A 24,355-nucleotide genomic window follows, 5' to 3' on the forward strand; every position below is an offset into this window, starting at 1 on the left:
TTTTTAAAAAACAAAACCAGCAATATTTAATACATATCTGTCGTCTTCTTTTTTAAAAAAGCTATGAATGAATATATGCTGTGTTCTGCAGACTCAGGGTTGTCCCAAGCCAGGTCCACCTGCTTCTCCCCAGGCCTCTAGCGGTGGCAGGGACCGGGGGGTGGGAAAGGGCCGAGGATGGGGCCAGAGTCAGCCCCCCCCGGCCTGCTGGCCCTTGGCTGGGCGCCCTCTGTCCCCAGGGGGCTTGGGCCTTCCTACACGCCCAGCTGCGTCCTCTCCCGCAGGGCCTGGCTGCTCATCCCGGGGAAGATGCTCTGCAGGATGTCGCAGTAGACCGTGTAGAGCTCCGGGTCCATTTGGGGTCTGGGGAGGGTCCTGGAGTTGCAGGCCTGGTCGGCCGCCGCCAAGTGCTGCAGCAGGTAGACGTCGCTGAAGAGCAGCGCCAGGATCTTGTGGGCGGCCTTGCAGGGGTCCTTTTCGGACTGGACCAGGGCCTTCAGCTCCGTCAGGGTGTAGCCGTTGTAGCGCTTGCTCTCCTCAGCCAGCGGCTGCACCGTCTCCCCAATGTGCCGGACCTTCCAGCGGAGGCACTTCAGCTCTTCCCGGACCTCCTGCAGCTCTTGCTCCACCGCCAGCAGCTCCTGACGGGTCACCAGGCCTCTGCTGGGAAGAGAGAAGGGAGGGGTGGGCATCATGCGCTGAGCAGCCTCTCCCTCTGCCAGCACTGCTTGCGCCCCTTTCGTGCCACCTGCTGGGAGAGGGATGGGAAGTGCCTTTGTGCTGGCCACAGAGGCGGTGCGCACGGCAAGAAAACATTCCTTGCACACCACGGGCATTTCATGCGCCACACATCCCAGGGGAGGGGGCACCCCATTCAACTCTCTTTTAGGTCTGCAGGGCAACAGCGTCACAGACACACAACACTTCCCCTTGCCACATTTTTCTAAAGCGGTGCCTGGGACCATATGGAGAGCCTCTTGCCGTTGCCATGGCTGAACTCTGACACTGCAGCCCAGTAGGAAGAGGCAGGTGTTGGCACCCGCAAAGCACCCAGCAAGAGCCCCAAGATGGCCCCTCGGCCGCTTCCTGGATGAATGAGGCGGAACAGCTCCCTCCTTGGCACTACCATGGGACTCATTGCTACAGAGCTGAGCAGAGAGGCTCTCGCAATCCCCGGTGCAGAATGAGGCCGCCTTTTGGCAGCAGGCCCCTCACACAACCCACAAACCTCTTCAAGTCCTCCTCTTCCTGAGCTGCTCTCACGTCCTCTTCTGCCAGCTTCACATGCCCAAGAGGCTGGGCACGCATCTGCCTTGCCAGCTGGTTTCCTGATGCCGCGGCCAGGAACTCTCGGCTCACAGGAGGATTGCCATGGCGAGGCAGCCGGGCTCTGCGCATCATGTTCTCTGGCACCAGGTTGGGCCTCGGGGGGCCTGGGTGGGACGCCAGTCTTGAGGGGGGGCAAGGGGCCAGGGCCCCAGGTCCTGCTGCCGACACCCCCGCCTGCGCACTTGGATTCAGGCGGCCGTGCTCGGCAGTCCCTCGAGCGGCGGCTGGGGCCACATCCAGATGCCTGGCTTCAGGAGAGGCGAGGCGGCTGCTGGGCTCCGACGAAAGCGGGGAAGAATTGGTGGTGCTGGTGGGAGAGCTGGACGGGGCCTGCGAGACGATCCTCTGCCCATCGTGGCTCCTGGCGTTTCGCTGCGGCTTCAGAGCTGAGTGTTGTGCAGCCCTGCAAGAGACCGAGAGTTATCACTCCCCTCCTGGCCGGCACATTTCAGGTCCCGTGAGCAAAGGCCGCAGCTGCTCCAAATGCATGCATCTCTCCCCACTCAAAGACAAATTGGGGGGGGGGGGGAGTTTGCAATAAGAATTTTGGGGGCAGGTGGAGGCAAAGGGCTTGCATGCCTTTTCTCCTTCTCACCAAAAAAAGGGGTCTGTGGGGGTCTTTTGCACAGCAGTTCCCTCCTGAACCTGCCAGGGCCTGAATCCCCAGAACTGGAAGGGCAGCAGAGGGTGCTTGTAGTGGGAGGCAGAAATTCCCCCTGGGATCCTGGCCACAGTAAGCAGGCCAACCACAACAGCCTTGGGTGCCCACAGGCTTGGAGGGGGGGGGCTCCTGCTGTCTGCTTCCTCCATGACCATTGGGCAAAGGGCTCAAGCTGGCAGGATGGCAGTGCCCATCCCACCAGCTGTGACTCAGCCAAGGGCTGCTGGCTGTCCCGGGTGCAAGTTCTGCTTAGGGGCTCCTTCGGGGAGCAGGGAGCCCAGCTGGCCTGGGCACACTCTGCAGGGAGCCAGCCCCTCTTCCAGTTGCGCCTTCAGCAGAAGACTTTGCTTGGCCCTCTCTTGCCAGCAGCAGGGCAGGTGTGCCCTTCTGCCCAAAACGCAGCCAGCCTCCCTTCCTTCCTTCAAGCCGGACGTGCGCCTCCTCCCATCTTGTGCCCCCAAGGCGACTCAGAGAAGCACTGCGGCAATCAAAGCGTCCATGCACAAGCAGAGGTAGAAAAGGAGGATCCAGTCTACACTGGGGGGAAAGGATGGCAGGGCTGCAGCAAACGGCCTCAATTGCCCAGAGGAAGCGGCCTGTGCCTGGGCAACCTAGCTCATTGTGGTCCACACTGACAGGCAGCAGCAATCCAAGGTTTCAGGCAGGGCTCTGCCCCAGGTGTAATGAGATGCTGCCAGGGATCAGGGCTGGGACTTCCTGGGTGTACAGCAGCTGCTGTCCCCCCTGGGCTACTGCCCTGGTCGAGGCAAAGCCCAGATGCAACAGGAGGTGGGAGAGGGGGGGGCTCCTGGAAAACCAGCAACATTCGGTTCCTCTCCTCGAAATCTCTCTGTTCCAGCTGGTCCTTTACAAAAGCTCTGTTGCCAAGAAGCAGCACACAGGTTTCCTTTCCCCCTCCTCCCTCCCAACCCCTTTTCCTCTGCTGTTGTGTCTTTTAGACTGTGAGCTCAATCGCAGGGACTGCCTTATCACTGGCCTTTGAAAGCCGCTCTGGGAAAGCGAGATAAAGATGCTTTAAATGAACAAGGAACAAGTCCCTGTCACACAGACATGGTAAATGTGGCAGAAAGGACCGTCTTGGCTGGATCCCTTTTGTCCGGGAAGGTTATAGGAAGGCAGCTTGATTCCAGGTGAGTCAGGCATGCACAGTCCCCCCCCCAACACACAGCTCAAAGAGCAGCCACAGAATCAAAGTGCCAAGTCAGAGGGGCAACACAGCCCATCACAGAACCACGGAATGAAAGGGTTGGAAGGGACCTCCAAGGATCATCTAGTCAGCAAGGGAATCCCTGAGCGATGGCCATCCAACATGGTCACTCAGGTGAATAACTTTGGGTCTCTGGGTATGGTTTTTTTTGGGGGGGGGGTCAGCTGCATACTGATAAATTCAGTTTGGGCAGCGGAAGCTGATTGGGAGTTGTGCAAGAACCCCACATCCCCAAAAGATCAGAAAAGGTAAGTGACTGGAAAACTGGGCTAACTCTGGAAAGTGTGGTGTAAATAATAAGCAATCAGTAAATAAGAACTGGCAGCCCCCTTCTCTGTCTTTGCCCACAGGGACACCACCTGGTCCCTGGAGATCAGTGAAGCAGACAAAGCAGAACTCAAATGGTACAGAGAAGAAGATGCCCACCCCGTCCACGTGGGGGTGCCAGCATTTTGGGTGGGGGGGGGCGTGTGCCTGGTCACACCAGGCCTGGGCTGATCATCTCCCCGTGGCACTGGAGGGCAGCAGAGGAAAGGGCAGGGGCGGCATTGGCTCCCCCAGCGCTGGGCCCTGGCTCAGGCGGCTTCCATGGCCAGGCAAAGCTGGCACCTGCCTCTTGGCCCAGCCGTGAGGTTCCACCAGAAGCAGGAAACCTTTGAGTGCCAGGTGCCCTCGGGGAACGGAAGAGGCACCAGGGAGAGTTCTGGATTTAGACAGCACTTCGGCCCAAGAGGCTCTTCTGGCATCCACAAAACGTTACTCTGAAGCGCAACTCGCACCCCTTTACTAAATCACCCAGCAAGACACACGGCGGCAGGCCAAACGGGATTTCCACAGCCCACGAAGTCGACACAGAAGCATCAAGCAATCAGGCACCTCTGCCACTGGTTCAGAAATGAGCCCAGCCCATTTTGCTACTGGTAAGAGTCCAATTGGGGAGGCGAGAGGGACAGGCCTGGTTGGAAGCCCTCCAGTCATCCCTCTCAGGCCCCTCTCAGGATTAATGCAAGGGCAAAGGGGTGCAGGGAGGGGTGTCAATGACATGAGGAGAGTCGCCTGGTCGAAAAACAGGAGTGGCCACCGGTGCAACCCTTTCGGCCATGAGAACCACCTTCCACCATACAAAATTGCTCACCATTCGGAAGGCGAGCTATTGGTGGACTGAGCCAAAGAAGCTTTGCAAAACCTGAGCCATGAGATCCTTTGCAAATTAAGGCGCACTTTGCTAAACCTCAGCTGCGTGAGAGAGCCATGCTGGGCAATTCCTTGTTCCCCATGCAAGCTAAGCAGGTGGAGCCCGAACGGCAAATGGAGCAGGACAAGACAGATGCAGCTACTGGAACGCAGCCCCCCCCCTTTGGCTTTCAGTGACATGAAGACAAACACAGGTGGTTTCCCCACCACACACACAACAGTGAGGTTTGGGCCACTTTGCTTGCCCCTTGAAGCAAGGCTGACATCACAGAAGGCGAGGCTTCCATGCCCAGAGAGACAGGGTGAAGTCAGGAATTGGGGGTGGGGTGCCCCTCCAAAAGAGCCAAGAGGAAGGGGGTTGTGTAGCCTCGGACATTGAGGCCCTCGGCAGTCTGTGCCACCCCACATCCTGCCCCCCTGCGCCAGGCCTGCTGCCCCGGAGAGCCGCCATGCAAGACAGACAGCGAGTCAGAGACAGGCGGCACTTACTATTGGAGGAGTAGCCATGGAGGCATGCTAGCCTCACGTCCCCAGTCTCACCTCTTTCCTCCTCCAGCCTGGAAAAGAGAACATACAAGTCGCACCTTGAGCAGGAGCCGACTCCCCCGCTGGATCGGGGCCCGGGAGGAGCCCAGTCACCTCCACAGCCAAAGCCGCAGGAAACACAGCTACACAGTCAGGCCCTTGGGTCCATCTGGCCCAGCAGTGCCCACACTGACTGGCAGCAGCGCCTCTCCAGGGTTGCAGAGCTACAGCCAGATGCCTCTTCCTCCTTCCTCTCACACAAAGCAAAGGCTGGGGGGGTGTCAGGAAAAGGGGGGCACTGTTTCCACCTCTCTGTCTTCAAAAGGGTGTGGCCTGGGGGTTCAGCCATTCCAGAACTGAACCCCCACAGCAACTCCCGCCCTGCCCTGCCCATGGCTGCAGGATCCCAGAAGATCAGATGAGATCACCTTACCCATATCCCCCCCCCCAATGCGGAATTGACCCTGCTACAAGGGACACACAGCCCTTTGCTCTGCTTTTGTAAGAACTCAGACCACACTCTGCCTAGTGAGGTCCAGCAGTCTGCCTGTAGGACACTGCTGCAAGAGGAAGAGTCCAAGAAGGACTTTTGCAGGGAAATGTCACCAGGATTGCTGATGCTCCCCTGCAATTCCTTTCCGGCTTCGTTCCCAGGAACAAGCCCCGATCCTCTGCACCCCACCAGCTCACGCTGGTCAACCAGGAAGAGCCACAGGAAAGGCCTCTTTCAACACTGGCCATGGTTCCCTTAATCATTTTCATATAAGAATTCTAAGGTCTCCACTAGAGAACAAATGCTCATAAATGTACAAGGCAAACACACATACAGAAGTCTATACACGTGTCTGAAGTAGTACAGGAGAACAATCCTGAAGCCATTTTGATTCTCCCAAATTGACCTCAGATATTTCTCTGCAAGGAGGAAGAAACTGGGGAAAGCTTTCCAATGGTCTTTGGACTGTAGGGGCTTACACCTCCCTGTAAATACAGTCTGGCAAGTATCTGTTAAGCTGAGCAAACTATATGTGCAAGAGATTCAGGAACTAAAGTATTGACCATCTCCCAGGAATGGCCAGGAATGGCCAGGCTACCCAGAACATGCAATCATTATCAGGTATCCTGGCAGACTGGAGAGAAGCAACACTCTCAAATTTCTACTGGATGTATGTATGATGTTTGGAGGGTGGTCTTGGGCTACAGGGTGGGCAATTTTAAAAGTCTTTATAGAGGCTTGAGCACCATTGTTCTGGGTCTCTCTTGCCTCCTTGCAAGGAGGGAGGGAACTCTATTGCAACAGAAAAATAAAGACCTGCCTTGCTTTCACTGCCTCCTGCCTCCATCCATCCATCTCATCTCAATCCCTTGGGGAGCTGGGCAGCAAAAGCCAACCACCCCTAATTTCCTATATCTGTTTGCAAGCCCCATCCATCCTCAGAAGGCAGGCCAAGCCCTTGAGTTACCAGCAAGAAAGGGAGGGGGAGAGCAGGGAAATATCCCATTGTGCAACCAGCTGTCACTGTTGCAAAGCCCCTGCGCTTGACCATCAACATGCCCAGAACAAGGCGGGAGAAGGAAAGGTGCTCTCTTCCCATTGCTGTCACTTAAATGGGGGGGACGGGGGACAGAACTGCATGGCTTTTGGACAGCAAACATTAAAATACAGGACTCTTCCCTTCCTGTCGTTGCTTCCTGGCTGGGGTGTAGGTCAGTGGGGGAAATATTCTGCTCATATCTTTGCAAGAGAGATTTTGAGAAGCTGGAATCTGCCAGGCGACCCCAAGGCTCTCCCAGCCGGAGGAATCCCAGGCAACACTTTGCCCACCTTCTTCCAGGCACAGAAACTGCCTCTTGATTGCTCCCTGCCCCAGTCAAAAGGGGGGAAGCCCCAGGGCCCAGGCGGGGGAGAGTGGCACCTTCAGGAGGTTCATGAGCACTCCGACGTGGTGCATCAGGGATGGTTTTGATGGCTGCTGCCTCCTCACCCCCCTGCTGCCTCCTGCTGCCACCTAAGCCAACACAAGCTGGGCCTTCCCAAGGCGAGCAGAAAAGAGTCACCGCAGTGGCCCCTCTTCTCTCCCCACCTCCCTTTGCAAGCTTCAAATCACAGCGTCACAAAGCTAAGTTCGTTCCCAACAGATCTTGCACCAAACTCCTTCCGTTCCAGCCAGCCATTACCTTCAGATGAGCTTCAGACAGCCAAATTCATTCATTCCACCCAAATGTCACTTTCAGTAACCCAGATCATATTCTCCAGCTAGATTACAAACCCAGAAATTATTGGGGGGGCCCGGGTAAAGATTTGGGGGCCCCCACCGCGCTGGCCAACCAATGGCAACGTCTTTGTGGGTGAAGGTGAGCAAGAGTCAAGCCTTTCGAGGAGTCAAGAAAGAGACAGAGAGCGCCCTAATCTGCAGGTTGCCATCTGATTGGATTTGATCCTGATCTCATTTTAGGATGTATTTTAACTGATTGCCTGATTTTATGTTGATGCGTTATACATTTGATGTTAGCCGCTCTGAGCCCGGTTTTGGACAGGGAGGGCGGGGTATAAATAAAATAATAATAATAATAATAATAATAATAATAATAATAATAATAATAATGGGCGTTTCCTCTCCCATCGAAAGGAAGCTGCGCCTTGCTCAGAGGAAAGGAGGAGCCCCCTGGTCGGGGCACCACCCACCCAGAGGGATCCTTGCCCTCTGCATGCCCACCCTGCCTCCCCAAGGAGGAGCAGGCGTGATGCTGGCTGGACTCCTCCTCCCTGCCCCACAGCCCCCTTCCCACCCTGCCCTCCCAGGCCAGCCCCACTGACCTTCCGTGGAAGTAGGTGATGGGCTCGTGGTCCGCGTAGGCGGCCTCTTCGGGGAAGCCCTGCTCAAAGACTTTGCGCTTGTGGCGGAACTCAATGACGGTCTTGGTGTAGGAGTTCAAGGTGGTGACGGAGGCCGCCATGCAGCAGGTGAAGGAGCCCCAGGCCAGGCTGCAGAGAGGGGGGGAGAGAAGGGAGAAAGGGGGCTGGGTGGCAGACCCAGGACCAGGACCCCCCCGCCCCCAGCAAGGTCTCTCTCTGGTAGAAGAGGAGGAGTTTGGATTTGATATCCCGCCTTTCACTCCCCTTCAGGAGTCTCACATTCTCCTTTCCCTTCCTCCCCCACAACAAACACTCTGTGAGGTGAGTGGGGCTGAGAGACTTCAGAAGTGTGACTGGCCCAAGGTCACCCAGCAGCTGCATGTGGAGGAGCGGAAATGTGAACCCGGTTTACCAGATTACGTGACTACCGCTCTTAACCACTACACCACACTGGTACTGGGTCCCAAGGCAGCACAGGGCCCACCCTGGACATTCACTCATTCATATTTATATATTTATGTCAGGTTCCTACTGGAAGACCAGACAAACGCCAGAACATTAGCAGTGACGAAGTTTTTATCGGTGGCTGCAAGAACCAATGATCTCTATCTTTAAGTCTGAACAAAATGCTTGTTTAACCTGGAGGTAGGCTGTCTGAATTGTACATTGCGTTGTAACAATTTGTTGGGTCTATGGACCGTAATAAAGATAGATAGATAGATAGATAGATAGATAGATAGATAGATAGATAGATTTAATTTGCATTTCACCTTTCCACCAAACAGTGCTCAAGGTGGCTCATAGCAATCAAACAAATATAATAAGGGGTCAATCGAGTCAAAGGTATAAAAAGGAAGGGGAATGTTTTGAAATATATCTATTCAGGCAACGGTGTCCAAGGGGGCAGGTGGAATTAAGAGGTGCTGAAAATAAACTTCACAAAAAGGGAGAAATTAGTCAGGGAAGAACTATTCTTTTTAACGACAATAAATAAAGTGGAAAACAACTCGGTATGGAGAAAAGGAAGCATGAAGAAGCCATAAGGAGGTGCGGGGTGTGTGCGTGTGTGAAGTCAGCCGGGGGGGGGGGGAATTTATGGTGGGAAATGTTTTGTTGGTGACTGGTACAGTATTTTGAAAAGCAAAATGCAATGTATGTAAGAATGAATATAACTAATGGGAATGGAATAAGATATTTGCTTATGTATATGTAATTGTGAAAATGCAATAGTTATTATTATTACAGTTAAAACAGCCATAGGACATAAAGGAAAGAATATTAAAACAGGAAAGTAAAATCTTAATTAAATGACCTTTGGGGGCACAGCCCCCCCCAGCTCAAGGCGAGGCACAACAAAGCACCGCCCAGGCACATTTCCCCCTCCCGGCAGCGGATGTCCAGGACTGAGCTCCTTCCTTAGACCCAGAATCTTGGCTCAGGAGAGGCACCTCACGCCTTGTTCTGCGCCAGAAGCAGCCTCTCTTCTTCACGCTTGCCCTGTCCTTCCACCCTGGGGGATGCAGAAGAGGAAGGGATGCCCACGGACCCCTCCCCTGCAATTCCAGAGGTGCCAGGAGGCCTGTGGGACTCCAGGAGACTGACAGTAGCCCAGACAAGGCAGCCTGATCCTTGGCCATGGCTGAATAATGGAGTTGGGGTGGGGGAGAGAAAGGTCTCTGCCTGCAGAAGCCTCCTGTGCTTTGCTCTCCTGATAACCCATCACTGGGCCAGCAGAGTCCTCTGTTTCCAAGAGGGGCCCCCATGAGGGTCCCCCCCGCAAGCCATGGAGAGTCTTGAGCCGCCCAGTCTCACCAGAAGGACCAGCCGTAGTCCCACGAGTGCGGCCTCCAGTCTTCCGGGCCGAGGCTGACCGTCACCTGGAACACCTGGGTGTACATCATGTGAGCCACCATTCCCAAGAGCCCTGTGAGGAGACACATGGGGGATGCGAAACACAAGAGCAGTCAAGCGCAACATTCCTAGAGTGAACATGTTTACACATGAGGAGGAGTGTTTGTCCAGCCAGCAGGTCAACTTCCTGTTTCCTTCTGGGCTGGGACAGACTTCCTCTGCATGTGACTAGAGGTGGGCATGGCCTCACCTGTGCAGGTAAAGACAAAAGCACAGGGCAGGGCAGCCATCTCTCTCTCTCTCTGACTACATGCATCGAAGAAGCAACATCTGCTTAGCCAAAGATGCTCTCCTGGCCTCCAGCCAAGAGAGGACAAAGGGACTGTCTTCTTATGAGATAGTTTCCAGGTGTATGTTACTTTTCAAAGCTAAGTCTGCCTTCTGGGATCCGATTGTGAACAGAATGTGAGTAAACTCTTTTTATACTTTTATAGAAGACTGTGTCGTGTCTTATCTTTTATGGGGGAAATTGAATAAGGGGAAAATGCCAGAACAGTTATTATAGAGGCTTTAGCGAGCCTGAGCAAACGCATCCACTATGAGTTTAAAAAGGGGAATGTTACTCTGCTAAATTGTGAACTTGTTAACACAAGTTGGAAAGGCTATAATCAAACAATATATCCTCTCCTGCATCCCTGAACATTCCCACAACACAGACCCAAAGGTTTGCCTCGCTGGGACAGGGGAGACCCTGAGGCTGTCTTGGAGCCAGGCCACCATCGAGCCCAGCAACTGTGGGGCAAGCTCCCCATCCCCGGAGACCCACCTCCCTCTGCAGCTGGAGATGCTGCCAGGGACCAGCCCTGGGACCTTCTGCAAGCCAAGCAGGTGTCCTGTCGCTTGAAGGGGGGGACGGACAACTGTAGCTCAGCAGTACAGGGAACCAGGCAGAGGGCCTTCTCGGTAGTGGCGCCCGCCCTGTGGAATTCCCTCCCATCGGATGTCAAGGAGACAAGGAACTATCTGGCTTTTAGAAGACATCTGAAGGCAGCCCTGTTTAGGGAAGCTTTGTAAGGCTTAAGGTTTTAAGCTTTTATATATGTTGGGAGCCGCCCAGAGTGGCTGGGGCAACCCAGCCAGATGGGCAGGGTACAAATAATAAATTATTATCATCACTATTATTTGTGAGTGAAAAGTTCTGGGTTCAACGCCCCGTGTGGCCAGGCAGTGAAAGTGTCCTCTGCCGAAGGTCGGCATGGAATGCAGTGGCCCAAGGGGGCTCCAGCTCAGAGCAAGACAGCCTCATATCTGGGAGAGGAAAGAAATGGTCTTCACTTCAGCCTCAAAAATAAACCATTCCAGCTCAACCAAGTGGCTGTTTTCTTTTGTCTTTTTTAATTTAATTTTATTTTTTTGTCATTGTGTGTCAATTTTATTAGTATTTTCCACACAACAACACAAAACATATCAAAAAATAACAATACACAAAACACAAAAAACAACATTAAAAAACAAATCCATATCTTGCAAGTTAATAATATAAACACTAAAAAGAAAAACAAACATTGACTTCCACCAACCCCACAGCACCTCCTTTATCTCTCATTGTGTCTTCCTGTTTCCTTTATCATCTCTATCCTAACATCTAAATATAAATCCCTCTTTCTTATCCTTGCACTTCACAAGGTTATTCCAGACTCAGCCAGATTTCTGTCCTCAAACCTTGGCTTTTGAGGTATTCATTTAGGCACTCCCATTCTTTTTTTTTTACTTCACTTTTTGGTTTTTGTCTTATTATGTCTGTCAATTTGGCTAATTCTAAGTATTCTGAAAGCTTGCATAACCACTCTCCCCTAGTGGGTAACTGATTCCCTTTCCAATACTTAGCCACCAGGATTCTTGCTGCAGATGTCACGTATAAGAAAAATTTAGTTTTGTCTTTTGGAATATCATCATTTAAAATTCCTAAAAGGAATGCCTCTGGCCTTTTACTATATGATATTCTTACTATTTTCTTTATTTCTTCCATGACCAAGTAGCTGTTTTCACCTCGCTGCAGTGCAAGGAGTTCAGCTTGCACAGGGACCTACCTGAGAGGACCGTGAAGACGGCGGCGAAAGCGTTGAGTTTGAGCCCGTCAATCACGTTGTTGGAGTGGATGAGCTCAAGGCACATGAGGCTGAAACCGATGACCAACAAAGCGATGTAGAGCACTTCTGACACCACTGACAGCCACAAGACTCCTGCAAGCACACAAGGGACACCGTCAGCACCGGGAGGGAGCTCTCTCAGATCAGAGAGGCTGGGGCAGGGCAAGCTTGATGCGCAACTCCTGCACTGCAAGGGGTTGGGCTAGATGACCTTCGGGGGGTCCCTTCCGACTTGACAATTCTATGATCCTAAGCTGAGCAAGGGAGTTTCCAGCTGAGCTGCTGCTGGGTTGATTCCAAGCTCAATTGGAAAACAGCCCTGCTCCCAGAACCATGGATCTGTCCTCAGCCGCCTTTCGAGGCAAAGAGAAGCAAGCGTTTTCTGGGAAGGGGCCACCAGGATGGGGTGGGGGTTCATTTCCTAGCCCACTGGCAGCTAGTAGTGATCATATTCCTTCATTTGGCCCCAGCCCTCCCTCCGTCCCTCCCTCCATGGCCATGACAAGCCCACCAGTCCTCAGAGTTCACTGCCTGCCTCGGGAAAGGAAGAGAACAGAACGTGCAAAGCATTATTTGTTTAGGACATTTATGTCCTGCCTTCCCCCTGAATAGTCCTCATGCGGACTTACCAAAAAAAGAGAAAAGCAACAAAAGAAATACCCTCTAAAATCAGCACCCAAAAAATAAATACAAAGAAAGCAGCACGATTAAAAACCACAGCACTACTAATGAGAAGGAATGCGTAATTAAGAGGTAAAGATGGATGATTGTCAGAGAAGCTGAAGGAAGTCTAAAAAGAAAGAATTTGTTTGTTAAAAACTAGAAAAAATTTGTATATTTGTGTTGTAAATCAATAAAAATTATTTAAAAAAATAAAAACCACAGCACAAGCGGAGAGGGCAGATTTCACCAAGTGCCTAAAATCACCCTTTTTATTTAGAGAGCACCATCAGTGTTGGTGATGCTGAAACGAGGACAAGGTCTCAGCCCCAGGAAGCTTACAATCCAAAATTCAGCCCAATGGCAGTGGAAAGGGAAGGAGATGGGCAGGGAAGCAACGTGCGGCCGGTGGTCTCCACGACAGGTGCCGAGGCTTGAGCAATGCCAAGTGGAAGTTGGCCGTAAGGATGCACTGCACACCTTTGCCAGGGGAAAAAAACCCACAAGTGGGGGGGGGGTTGTTGTCACCTGCAGTCACCCATCTAAACCTGGGAGGGGGGCACAAAGAGGATGGGGGGCACAAAGACAGGCTCACAGGAGAAAAGGCAGCAGCAGCCCTTCGGGGACTCAGGCCAGCCCCAAACCTCCTGGTCCCCTCGATGTTTACCCAGTGCCAGCAGCTGCCCTGTGCCACCCCCAATCTCTGGAGAGATCTGGAAAAGCAATGGAGAGGGCCAATCAAGTAGGCTCTTTGCCACAAAGGAGGTGGGCTAGGAAGCCCCCGGCCCCTTGTGCAGCTCTGGAGGAAGGCAAGAGCACCAGGTGGAGTGGCAGCCAGGTGGCATCTCTGCAGGATCCGGGAGGAAGGGAGGGGGCCCCAAAGCAGAAGGAGGTACCAGGGCAAAGCCCAGGTGGGGCAAGACACCCCCCCCAGCACGGGACCTTGAGTCAACAGGTCAACCCTCGTGGCTTTTAGAGGTCTGCAAAGCAGGGCTCTCGCGTTTCTCTGACCTTGCCACTTCCAACACAGGCACAAAAGGGGCAAAAGAGTCGCCAGAGAACAGCCGTTCTGCCCCCCCCCCCCAGTTATGAACAGGCTCCCTCCCAGCGAAGGAAGCAAGGATACGCCTGTTGCTTACAGGCAAACCGAGGCAGGACAGCAGCCTTGGCTCTCCTCTGCAAAAGGACAGGATTTCTCGGTTCAGCGGTGCTGATCTCACCATCAAAACACGGGGGGGGGGGAATAAGAGACAGAGGCAGACAGACACGCTCCCTCCCTCCCTCCCCTGGCGCTGCCAATGTCACCTGTGCAAAGGTGACCCCGGCTGATGCGCATCTCTTACCTTTCTCGGAAGCTGGAGCAAGGTCAATGAAACTCCGGCATTTCTCACCTTGAAGAGAAGAGGAAAGGTTGGACAGGCAGAGAGAGGCAGGGTGGGCATCGCCACATCCCCAGCAAGGCTCCTCTCGCTCCTGCCCTCTCCCACAGCCCCCCAAACGGCTGCCCCTGGGAGGCCCCGTTCAGGCAGGAAGAGAGGCAGCTAGCCTTGGAAGCAGAGTCAGGCCCCTGGGCTCCCTCTGGCTCTGCCCTGTCTACACTGGTGGGCAGCGGGGGCACCCCAGGCTTCCAGGCAGCCCGACCTGGAAATGCTGTTGGGGACTGAGCCTGGGGGCTTCTGCATGCAGGGCAACTGCTCTGCCCCAGAGCCGCATGGGCCCTTTCTCCCAGCAGAGACCATTCTCCCAGGAAGGGGCAGCTGGGCCTGTCCTGCCCCTTCTGCCTGTCCGCAGGGCCTCAGCCAGTGCTGCCCCACCTGAGAAATGGGTGGGTCCCCTGTTTTGCATGCAGAAGGTCCCCAGTCCAGTCGCCACCTCTGCTTACAGGACAAGGGAAGGAGAGAGAGGGACGGCTGGGAAGGGATTCATCCTGCACATGGGTGCTCTTGAGCTTCAGCTAAGAGGCTGCAGGGGGGTGGCTTTTCCTGCCTGGGGCTGTGGCAAGTCCCTGGCTGCTCATCTTCAGCAAGATCTGACTCAGAAGCCCAGGAGAGGAAGTTCCGAGGCTCTGTGCCAGCCTTTCTCAAGCTAGAGCTCTCCAGATTTGTTTGTTCATTTATACAGTTGCACACTGTGCCGGATTTACGTATAAAGCTAAACAAGCTATAGCTTAGGGCCCCACTCTCTTAGGGGCCCCAAAAAAAATTTAAAGGGAAAAAACCTGGATGTACATTTCCAAAATAAAAAAGATAAAAAACAAATAAAACCAACATCCAGCAACAGTGTTTTGTGTTGTGTCGGCTCCTGTGATGTAAGTCATGGGCCCCGCCTGCTAGCCTGCTCCCTAAAATATCCCTGGTTTGCTCCTTTCTATATATAGGGTGCCTACATTCTGCATGGACTGGTTGAAGGGCAACATGCGCAAATGGCTTGAGATACCTATGAGGTCCATAAATTATCATATAATTCTATATTCAACACGAAAAACAGCATCAATTTGTTGTTGACAAAGGACAGCTGGAGATATAAAGGGCCCCATTACCTAAATCTGGCCCTGGTTGCACACCCCACTTATCATTAAACAAACAAACAAATAACAACACAGTCTTAAAATACGACAAAGCAAGAGAATTATAAGCTCAAGATCAATGGCACGGGGTTGGGTCATATCTCAGGGAAAGCCTGATAAGGGGGCTTTGAAAGCTCTGCACTGTTTTGGATCACAGCTCCCTTCTTTCCTTTCCAACAGGGCCCTGTAGGATGACAGGAAGAGCCGTTCAACAATGGGACAGTCTCCCATGGAAGGTGGCAGACTCTCCTTCCTTGGAGGGTTTTAAGCGGAGTTTGTATGGCCCTCTGTCAGGGATGCTTGAGCTGAGATTCCTGCGTTGCAGGGGGTCGGACTGAATGACCCCGGGGGTCCCTTCCAATCCTATGACTCTGTGATTCTATGATGCTGGGGCTTCTGGGAGTCCAAAACACCTGGAGGAAGCAGGTTGGGCAAAGCTGGCCAATGCCCTCGCCTCCTTCCAAGCCCTGGCAGCAGCACCCCTGAGGATTACGAGGATCGTGGCATGGCAAGGGGGAAGGGACTCCCAAGGGTCATGTAGTGGATGTAGTGATCAGATGGGATTACTATGAGGAGTTATAAAATATGCATCAAGCCATTGTGTCCGCAATGAAAGCGTTGCGTTGACTGGGTTTGATTCATTGACAATAGTTTCTGATCGAATCCCACAGGCCTCTCCACCTCTGCCATTCGCTTTCTCTACGCCTGACAGGCACGTATAAGCATTCTGAAACACAGGCCAGTTGCTTCATCAGGCATCCTGGGTCACAGAGATAGTAGGGAGCTTCTTTGATGAAGCTGTTGTTAGTTTTGTTAATCTTAGGGCCCGGAAGAGGGTTCAGGAAGAGAGTTCACAAAGAGACGGTAAATACTACCCTTCCTTCCTTCCTTTCCTGCCTATTTATGACCTCCGGGTTTGCTGAATGCATTCCTCTAGTCCTGTTTTATTTACTCTCAGATATGTATGCATGCTCTGAGTAGTCTTTGTAGTTAGCAGGATTTCTTCTGATCTGACGTTGTCCCATGCTTTTTGAAATGCTCAGAGGAAATCTGATTGGTTCTTACGAACACTGTGTAAAAAGTTCTTTTGTGCATAAAACGACCTGGGCCGAGGGGTGGACAGGAATTATTATTGGCACCTCCTCCCAGAGTCGTGCTGGTCAAGCCTTGTGTGTATTCTATTAATCAGAGTCCAATCCTCCCTTGTTTTGGGAACGCTACAATGTTGGGAAGCCAGAGCCCTCCCCTTCATGCCAGGCTGCCCCACCTGAGCCAGCAAGAGAGCCCTGGCGCCAAAGGTCCCAGCGGGCAGGCTTTGCCACTCTCACTCTCCTCCTGGCAGCCCCTCGCCAAGGGGGTCTTTCTGCTCCAGCCCCAAACACCCCCCCCCCCGGGATTCAGCTTCTTAATCACCAACACGGCACACAATGCAAGGTTGCATAACCATGAATAATTTTACATTGCTGAGTTATGTAACAATGGTATTTATGCAGCTATTAATAGCTTATACTATTCATAGCGTGCTAATAACAGTAATGTGTAGTGGATCTCTCTCTCTCTCTCCATCCACTTCTCCTAAAAATAAAAATAAAACCCTGGGAGGGGCATCATGTGTGCACATGAAAGGGTAGGGAAGAGCAGCCTATCCCCAAGTCCAAATCCTGTTGTGTTTTGCTGCTATAGCCCTATCCATCAGATCGCAGAGAGGCAGGCAAAAGCTGAACCGCTAATGAAGGGTACCTATGCCAGTAATTAAGATCCATTCCCCCCCCCCTTGCCTGAGCCACATCGCCCACATCGCCACCCCACACACAACTGCTTCAACCATCTGGCAGAGGAAAGGCCAGGGGCGTTTTGAGAGGCCTCAGCAATACAGTCGTACCTTGGATCCCGAACGCCTTGCGAGTCGAACGTTTTGGCTCCCGAACGTCACAAACCCAGAAGTGAGTGTTCTGGTTTGCAAACGTTCTTTGGAACCTGAACATCCGACGGGGCTTATGCGGATTCCAATTGGCGGCAGGAACTTCCTGCAGCCAATCGGAAGCCGCGCCTTGGTTTCTGAACGTTTTGGAAGTCAAACGGACTTCCGGAACAGATTCCGTTCGACTTCCAAGGTACCACAAATGGTTAAATGGCAGTCTCATTACAGCCCACGGAATCAGCTTCAGTTGCTGAAACAGCCGGAGGACACAGCTGGGCACCTGCAGGAGGGGTGGCAGGCCAGGTGCCCTCTAAATCCCTGCCCATCACGGCTGGCACAACCCGGGAGGCAGAGGCCAGCCAGGTGGGTCCAGAGAGTAGTTCATGCATGTGGGAGTTAAGCCCGCTGCCTGATCAAAGGGGGAAATGGTGTGGCCTCTCCTGAAGAGCCCCTCTCTGTTTCCAGAGGATTTAGAAAGCTGTCACCTGGTCTTGAATACTCCAGCCTGGAGCAAAGTGACAGAGAGGGTGGTGGCGCGACAGCTCCAAGGGCGCCCAGACCCAGATATGTCTAGACCCATGGCTTGCTGGGCCAGCATGACTAAACCACTTCTGGTGCAGCTGTATCCTGTGACGGAAGCCAGAGCACACGGAAACGGCATTTACTTTCTTGCCGCAGTGGTACCTATTTATCTACTTGCACTGCTAGGTTGGCAGAAGCTGGAACAGAGCAATGGGAGCTCACCCCGTTGCAAGGATTCGAACTGCCAACCTTCTGATCAGCAAGCCCAAGAGGCTCAGTGGTTTAGACCACAGCGCCACCTGTATCCCCAACCAGAAAGTAGTCCTAGGGGACTAAGCACAGCCTGCCGGATCAGGCCAAGGGACATTTGGTCCGGCATCCTGTTCTCACAGTGGGCAACCAACTGCCCATTAAGGGAAGCCTGCAAGTTGAACATCAGCACAGGAACATTCTCCCCTCCTGCGGTTTCCATGCTCTCCCGACCATAGCTGTCAACTTTTCCCTTTTCTTGCGAGGAATCCTATTCAGAATAAGGGAATTTCCCTTTTAAAAAAGGGAAACGTTGACAGCTATGCTCCTGACTGAGCTACTCTCACTCACAAGGAACCTGAAAGCAAGCGGCTGGAACTGAACCTGGACTCAGCCCCCAAGTCTCATCGACCCGGCAAGACTCCAGCTCCTTCGTTAAAAGCTGCAGTGCTAATTCCCAGCTCAGTGGCCGCAGCAAAGGCTCAGCTCCACGCACAAGGGAAACGAATCACCCTGGAATGCCACAGGCCCTGATTTTTCTTGGCACCTTTTAAAGTGCCCCTTTGGCAAAAGGAAACCCACAGACTGCCATTCGGCTCACAGGAGTCGACCCCTAATAGCACAAGAGACACACAGAGAGAGGGGAGTCCAGGGCTGGGAATTAGCAGGGAAGGGATGGAGAGCAGGAACTCCCCGCCTTTTTCTAACAGCAAAAGCGTCAATTTATTTCTGGACTTTCTTCACAACTGCTACAGATGCTACAGTCGTGAAGGCCGCTCCCTGCAAGGCCCTTTCCTCCTGGCCTAGGGGGCGAGACCCACACGCACCAGCTCTACTAAAGAGGCTCCAGGGAGACCAGAGGGACATCGCTATGCCTGGCAACAAATCCTAATTACTGGATTATTCTGCCTCATCTTTTTCTGCCTGCCAAACAGCTGTGCCATGCTTGTAATTTTTTATTCTCTTGTTAATTATTCTGTATTAAATGGGCATTTTATATTTGACTTCACTTGGCAATGTTTTCTTTTGAAATGTTGAAGATTTGGGGGTTTTTTTGTTAGCTTTGTTTGTGTTAAATATGTATTCTGTAGCTGACCTCCTTTGTAATGTTTTATTTTGAAATCTTTGAGATGGTATTTTGGTTTCCTGTTAATTGTGTTGCTTTGACTACGTGCTTTATATCTGACTTTCTTCAAAAGCACTTCTCTCAAAAACCTTTCATTTCCATGGCTCTTTGAATGTGTCCCCCCCCCTTGTAGCCTTGCCCCATTGTTGTTGCTTTAATCCGAAAGCAGCTGAGCCCCCCGCAGCCCCCATGCTTTTTAAAAGTGAAGTGTGTCAACAGAAACAGCACACCATGGTGATTTATTTGGGACCTGTGCAGGAGAACTGCCTCCTTCACCTCTGACTGGGCCGCAATGCCTGCTGGCTCCCTGCTGATTCCGTTTACTGGGTCCCCAGACGATGACCAATTTAAGAGCCTTTCTTGCAGCTTCATCAAATGCAGGTTTTCTGAAGGGCACTTGAGAAGCAGATCATCTTCCATCTTTCCCCCGCTGCCATGACCTCAGGCATCTGTGTTTCAGTGGCCCCGGCACCCCCAACCAGGCTTCCTCACCAAAAACGGTCCCACCGTGGCGGATGGGGGGGGGTGAGATTTGACCTTTGACTTTAACCAGCAGCCCGGGAAGGTGACTTCCATGCCCCTCCCCTCCACACAACAAAGTGCCATCACTCCCTCTTTGCTGCTGAGGATTTATTCCTGCTATTTTTGAGCATATTGTATAACTGATCTTCTTCTAAGCTTTTTAGATTTAATTTCAGACTTGGCAGGGTAGCTGGGCAGACGCACTGCCTTTTCCCAGTCACCAGAATTTGGAAAGAGTCGGTACTCCCCACCCTGGCAGGACTTCATGCTCTGCGCCCCCCCCCCCAACAGCAACCACTGCTCCCCTTGGCCCACGGTTGCAAGAGGGGGGGGAGAGTTGTGAGGTCCAGGGGGGCTGCAGCTCTTCTTCTGCTTACTTCCAGCACCTGCTTCTGGCTATGGCAGTGAAAGCATCTTTGCAAAACAGACACAGATGGAGCGTGCAGGGCTGTTTTGGCACAAACAACAGGCACAGGCAAAACCAAGCCCTTTCCCCACCAGGAGCCCACACACCCAGGGAGAAGCTGCGCAGTCGATGCGCTGAGCTGCAGGCCTCCCTCAAAGGTCTCCTCCGAGTCAAATTTAGACAAATGCATGGAGGAGAGGGCTATCGAGGGCGACTGAGGCAGCGATGCTTCTGAATGCCTGTTGCTAGAAGCCACGGGGGGAGAGAGTTGCTCCTGTGTTCGAATCCTGCTTGCTGGTTTTCCACAGGCACCTGGTTAGCCACTGTGAGAAGAGGATGCCGGACTAGAGGGGCCATGGGCCTGATCCAGCGGGCACTTCTTACGAGTGCATTTATGACCAACACTCCAGACTTCGGCAGGAAAAGCTCATAGCAACTCTTGAGACTGACGGTGGCTTTAGAGTTTCAGAAATTTAAGTGGCTCAAATAAAGAGACTACCTGAGAGCCGCTGCTCAGAGTAAGCTCCAGCATCTGCAGGAGGCCCTGGGTCCCAATCCTTATGTTATAAGAACTCTAAGGTCCCAAACATAAAATAAATGTTCGTAAATGTACAAGGCAAACACATACATAAGTACCGGTATATAAACCACATATCTGAAAAAGGACAGGAGAGTAACTCTCACTGATATGCCTTCATTAGAGCTAGGTTCAATGTTTTTCCAACAAACGTGCTGAGACATAGATTCACTAAGGGCCAAGTCCCTTCAATGTGTGCTTGTGAAATGAAAACATCTGAATATCTACATCATGTTATGTTTATCTGCCCTATGTACAGTTCAGCTCGTGCTAGTATACTAAACTCCATAATCCAGCCTATGGCTGACAAACCAGTAGACCTACAGCTTGCCTGGGTTCTTCAAGATGTGGATCCTTATATTACCCTACAGGTTGCTAAATTCCTAACAGCCGTCCTATCGTACAAGAGACGGAATGGAATGTTAGCTGATTATTGATAGCTATAAGAATTTTCGATAATGACATCAGATATTGATTTTAACATAGTGTCTAAATTTTTAATCTTAATCTTAAATTTTTCTTTTGAATTGCCAATATTTGTCCTTGTGAGCTGTGAATTGTGTTATATTACTTGTGGCTTGTACGAGACCGCTGTTTTATTTGATTTGTTTTGTGTGTTGTGCTTTATGATGGGCATAATAGCCGAATAAACATTTTGATTTGACAGGAGAGTAATCCTGAAGCCATCCTTCAGTGACCTCAAATGTTCCTCTGCAGTAAGGGACGCAACTCCCATCTTAAGAGTATATGTGTGTATGGATATGGTGAGCCTGTGACCTGGATTCAGGAATTTAAATATTGACCATCACAAAAGAATGGCCAGGCTGCCCAGGTAAAGCAATCAGTGACCATTAACAGATATTCTGGCCAACAGGATTTCTGCTGCAGATGCCCCCTTCTGTGATGTATGTATGATGTTCTTGGGGGGGGGGGGTATTGGGCTACAGGGTGAGCAATTTCAAAAGTCTATATAAGGGCTTGCGCACCATTGTTCTGGATTCCTCCCCCCTCCTGTGTGGGGTGAGTGAGGACCCTGTTGCAACAGATCAGTAAAGATCAGGCTTACTAGCTGCTTTGCTTCTCAATGTTATCCCTCCCGATAGTGAACCCTCTTAAGGACTCTAGTCAGGCTCTTGGATACCCCATAAGGGAAAAGGAGCAGGTTTTTTCTATAGCACTTAGTACCCTGGGTAGCAGCAAAAAGTGCTGGGAGAGGCCCTCCTCCCCCTGCTGGAGACCCCAGAGAGCTGCTGCCCCTCTGAGGAGACAAGGCTGGACCGCCTGCTTCTAGCTACGCAAGCCCAGGGGACGATGGAGGGAGCTAGGGAGCTTTGCCCTGCTCAGGAACTGGGGGAATTATTGCCTCCCTGATGGCTGATGAATCAAAGCATTAACGCTGCTTATCTCGACTACGGTACAAGGTTTCCCCAGATACACACAGCTGATTATAAGAGAGCCACAGTTTAACACAGAGCTCAGCGCTCCAAGATGCCTGGGTCGCTTGGCAGCCCCACACCGCCTGCGTCTGCAGGGAGAGGCTTCAGTCCCCTCGAGCTGAGCAACTTCCAGACCTCGGAGAAGCTGCGCAGCTGCCTGCAAGCTCAGCCCCGGTTGCGCCTTTGCTGGAAGGCTTGCGCAGCCCAGGGGAAGGGTCCTGGCAGCTGAGTGGCAGAGAAGGGCCCTGCAGGCAGAAGGTCCCTGCTAGCATCTCCAGGTGGGGCTGGGAGGGACTCCGGCCAGAATCCCTGGAGAGCAGCTGCCGGTCAGTGCAGACAGTGCTGAGCTGGGTGGGCCAATGGTCTGGCTTCATAAGGCAGCTTCATATGTTCCATGTATGTTCTCTATAAAAAGGGGGTGCACGCACCCATGGATTGCCCTGGTGAAGTTGTGGGGTGGTTTGAAGGAGGTGGGGGGAGATCCAAGCAAGAGCTTTGCTTGAGATGCAAAGAGCAGCTGGCGGGGGTGTCGACTACTGTCTCAACCATGGCAGGCTTAAACTCTCCCACCTTCCCCCTCCCCCCCCCCAAGCTGCCCAGGCTGCTGTTTCACATATTTTTCAAAAAACTACCATGCTGGCTTATTTCACCCACACAACTAGTTTGGCACTGATGTAACTTGCAGGTTTTTGGGGATGTTTCTCGTGTAGAATCAAAAACAAAGTTGGGACTCCAGGACTTAATAGCCCAGCATGTTTTAAAGGTGGGGGGGGACCCTCAGACCCACTTCTAAGTGAGCGGGTGAACTGCGCCATGCTTTGCTAGGAGGCAGGAGGGCAGCCGCAGCTGGTTTGCGGAGGGGGGCAGGAAGCCGGGGTGTCCCAGGGGACCAGGAGCGCCTCCGGCTGCTCCATCCGTGGCTCGCAGCAAAGACGGGAGCACAGCCCCTGGCAGGACTCAACGCGGAGGGGGACAAGCCCCATGAGGAGGCAGAGGGCTCATCCGTACTGCCATCTCATATGGACAGGAAACTCCCCGGACCTCCGTGGATTCTCTGCCGTCTTTCGGCTCCTTCAGCCTGGCTTTTCTCATACCAGGGATATTCTGAGGCTACGAGAAAATCCGGGCCGCGGCAGAGGAAAGTGTGCGAAGGCAGGGATTTGGAGGAGGAGAGCAGCCTGAGAGTCAGCGGAGAATACATGGAGGCCAGGGGTGCTTCTTCCCGGAGCCTCGAAGCACTTTGCCCTCGACCAAGAGCGCTGGAACGACCCTCCTGCGCGGCGCAAGGAAGAGGGAGCCAAGGAAGGGGAAGGGGCGGAAGAGAGGGGGCATGGGGCTGGGCTCCTCGGGAGCCCCCATCCCTGTGCTTGAGGCCGGTCCCCCTCCTCGCAGCCGGGGTTGGCCGGGGCCGCGGAGCGGGCAGAGGCCGCCTTGCCTGCTGCCTGCGACGCTGCCCGTGCCAACGCGCCATCCGCCGTCGCCACAGCAACGCCAGCAGATGCTGCAAGGCCGGGCAGACTTACCTGCGCGTAAGCGCCACTCAGCTACGGTGGTATTACTTCCGAGGAGGCCTCTGCTGCAGCAGCCCAAGCCTCCCTCCGGGTCCCAGGCAGACGGGCAGGGGGACAGGCGCCCTCCCGCCCGGCCAGAAGTCCGACTGAGCCGGGCCCTGGCGAGCCCCCCCCCCACCGCGAACGGCGTCCCCTGCCGGCGGGGCACGAAGCCTTGGGGAGGTTGCTGCGCGCGGTGCCCTTGTCCCGCCACAGGCTTCTCCGCCCGGCAGGGACGAGGCGGTGCCCCCGGCCCCCCGCCCCGCAGGGACTCACCGGGCGTGTTGATGTTCTCCTCGCACGAGTACCAGATGCCGGCGTGGAAGTACCTGAAGAGGAAGCGGTCGTCGCCCGTCTCCCAGCTGTAGTGCACCACGTTGGAGGCGGGCGGCGAGGAGCCGTTGCGCGCCGTCTCGTTGGCGGCGGCTTCGTAGCCGTAGTCGAGGCAGTTGGTGCGCTTGTGGGGCCCGCAGGTGGGCTTGGGCACCCGCTGCGTCCCTTCGCACCAGTGCGTCGTGCCGAAGGCCGTGGCCGAAAAGAGCAGCGCCAGCAGGTTGAGCCCCACGGCCAGCAGCGCCCGCGCCCGACGGCCCCCGACGGCCCCGCCGCGCCCCGACGGGGCCCCGCTCCCGCCCGCCGCCGCTGCCGCTGCCTTCATGCTCGCCCGCGCCACGCACCAGGCAGGCAGCGGCGCCGGCGGCGGAGGAGGCCTGCCATGGCTAGGAGGGGGCGCGCGCCTCGGGCTCAGCCGGCGCGCCACTGGCCAGCCAACGCCGCCGCCGCCGCCAGGGCCAGGGAGGCTCGCCCGGCGAGAGGGAGCCGCCCCGGAGGGAGGGCCTGGCGCCGCCTCTCCCGCGCCGGGGGCGGCCCCTCCATCGCCAGCAAGGGACGCAAGGAGCGGGCTCCGCGGGGAAGGGAGGCCGGAGAGGAGGCGGCGGGAGGGGGCGCACGGGAGGCGGCTGCTAGGAATCGCGTGGCGGCGCGCGGTTCACTTAGGGAACTCGCTGCCGCAGGAGTGGCCAGCAATT

The 24,355-nt window shown here is 53.7% G+C and overlaps 1 protein-coding gene across 2 annotated transcripts; it reads right to left on the minus strand.

Annotated features, from left to right (window-relative positions):
- Window positions 1–24,000, minus strand: GSG1L (GSG1 like). 2 transcript variants are annotated; one of them, XM_083474742.1, is made up of 7 exons: window positions 23,604–24,000; window positions 13,796–13,843; window positions 11,733–11,885; window positions 9,604–9,715; window positions 7,753–7,920; window positions 1,229–1,732; window positions 1–660 (listed from the first exon to the last, which is right to left on the minus strand). In XM_083474742.1, exons 1-7 carry the CDS (start codon window positions 23,983–23,985, stop codon window positions 255–257), a joined length of 1,773 nt encoding a protein of 590 aa, XP_083330868.1. In that variant the 5' UTR covers window positions 23,986–24,000; the 3' UTR covers window positions 1–254. The 2 variants fall into 2 exon arrangements, with proteins under 2 accessions (XP_083330868.1, XP_083330867.1); XM_083474741.1 differs by having other exon boundaries at window positions 1–663.
- Window positions 24,001–24,355: the final 355 nt, after the last annotated feature.

The sequence above is a fragment of the Podarcis liolepis genome, assembly GCF_965112155.1.
Source record: "Podarcis liolepis genome assembly, chromosome: 14".
Classification (NCBI taxonomy): domain Eukaryota; kingdom Metazoa; phylum Chordata; class Lepidosauria; order Squamata; family Lacertidae; genus Podarcis; species Podarcis liolepis.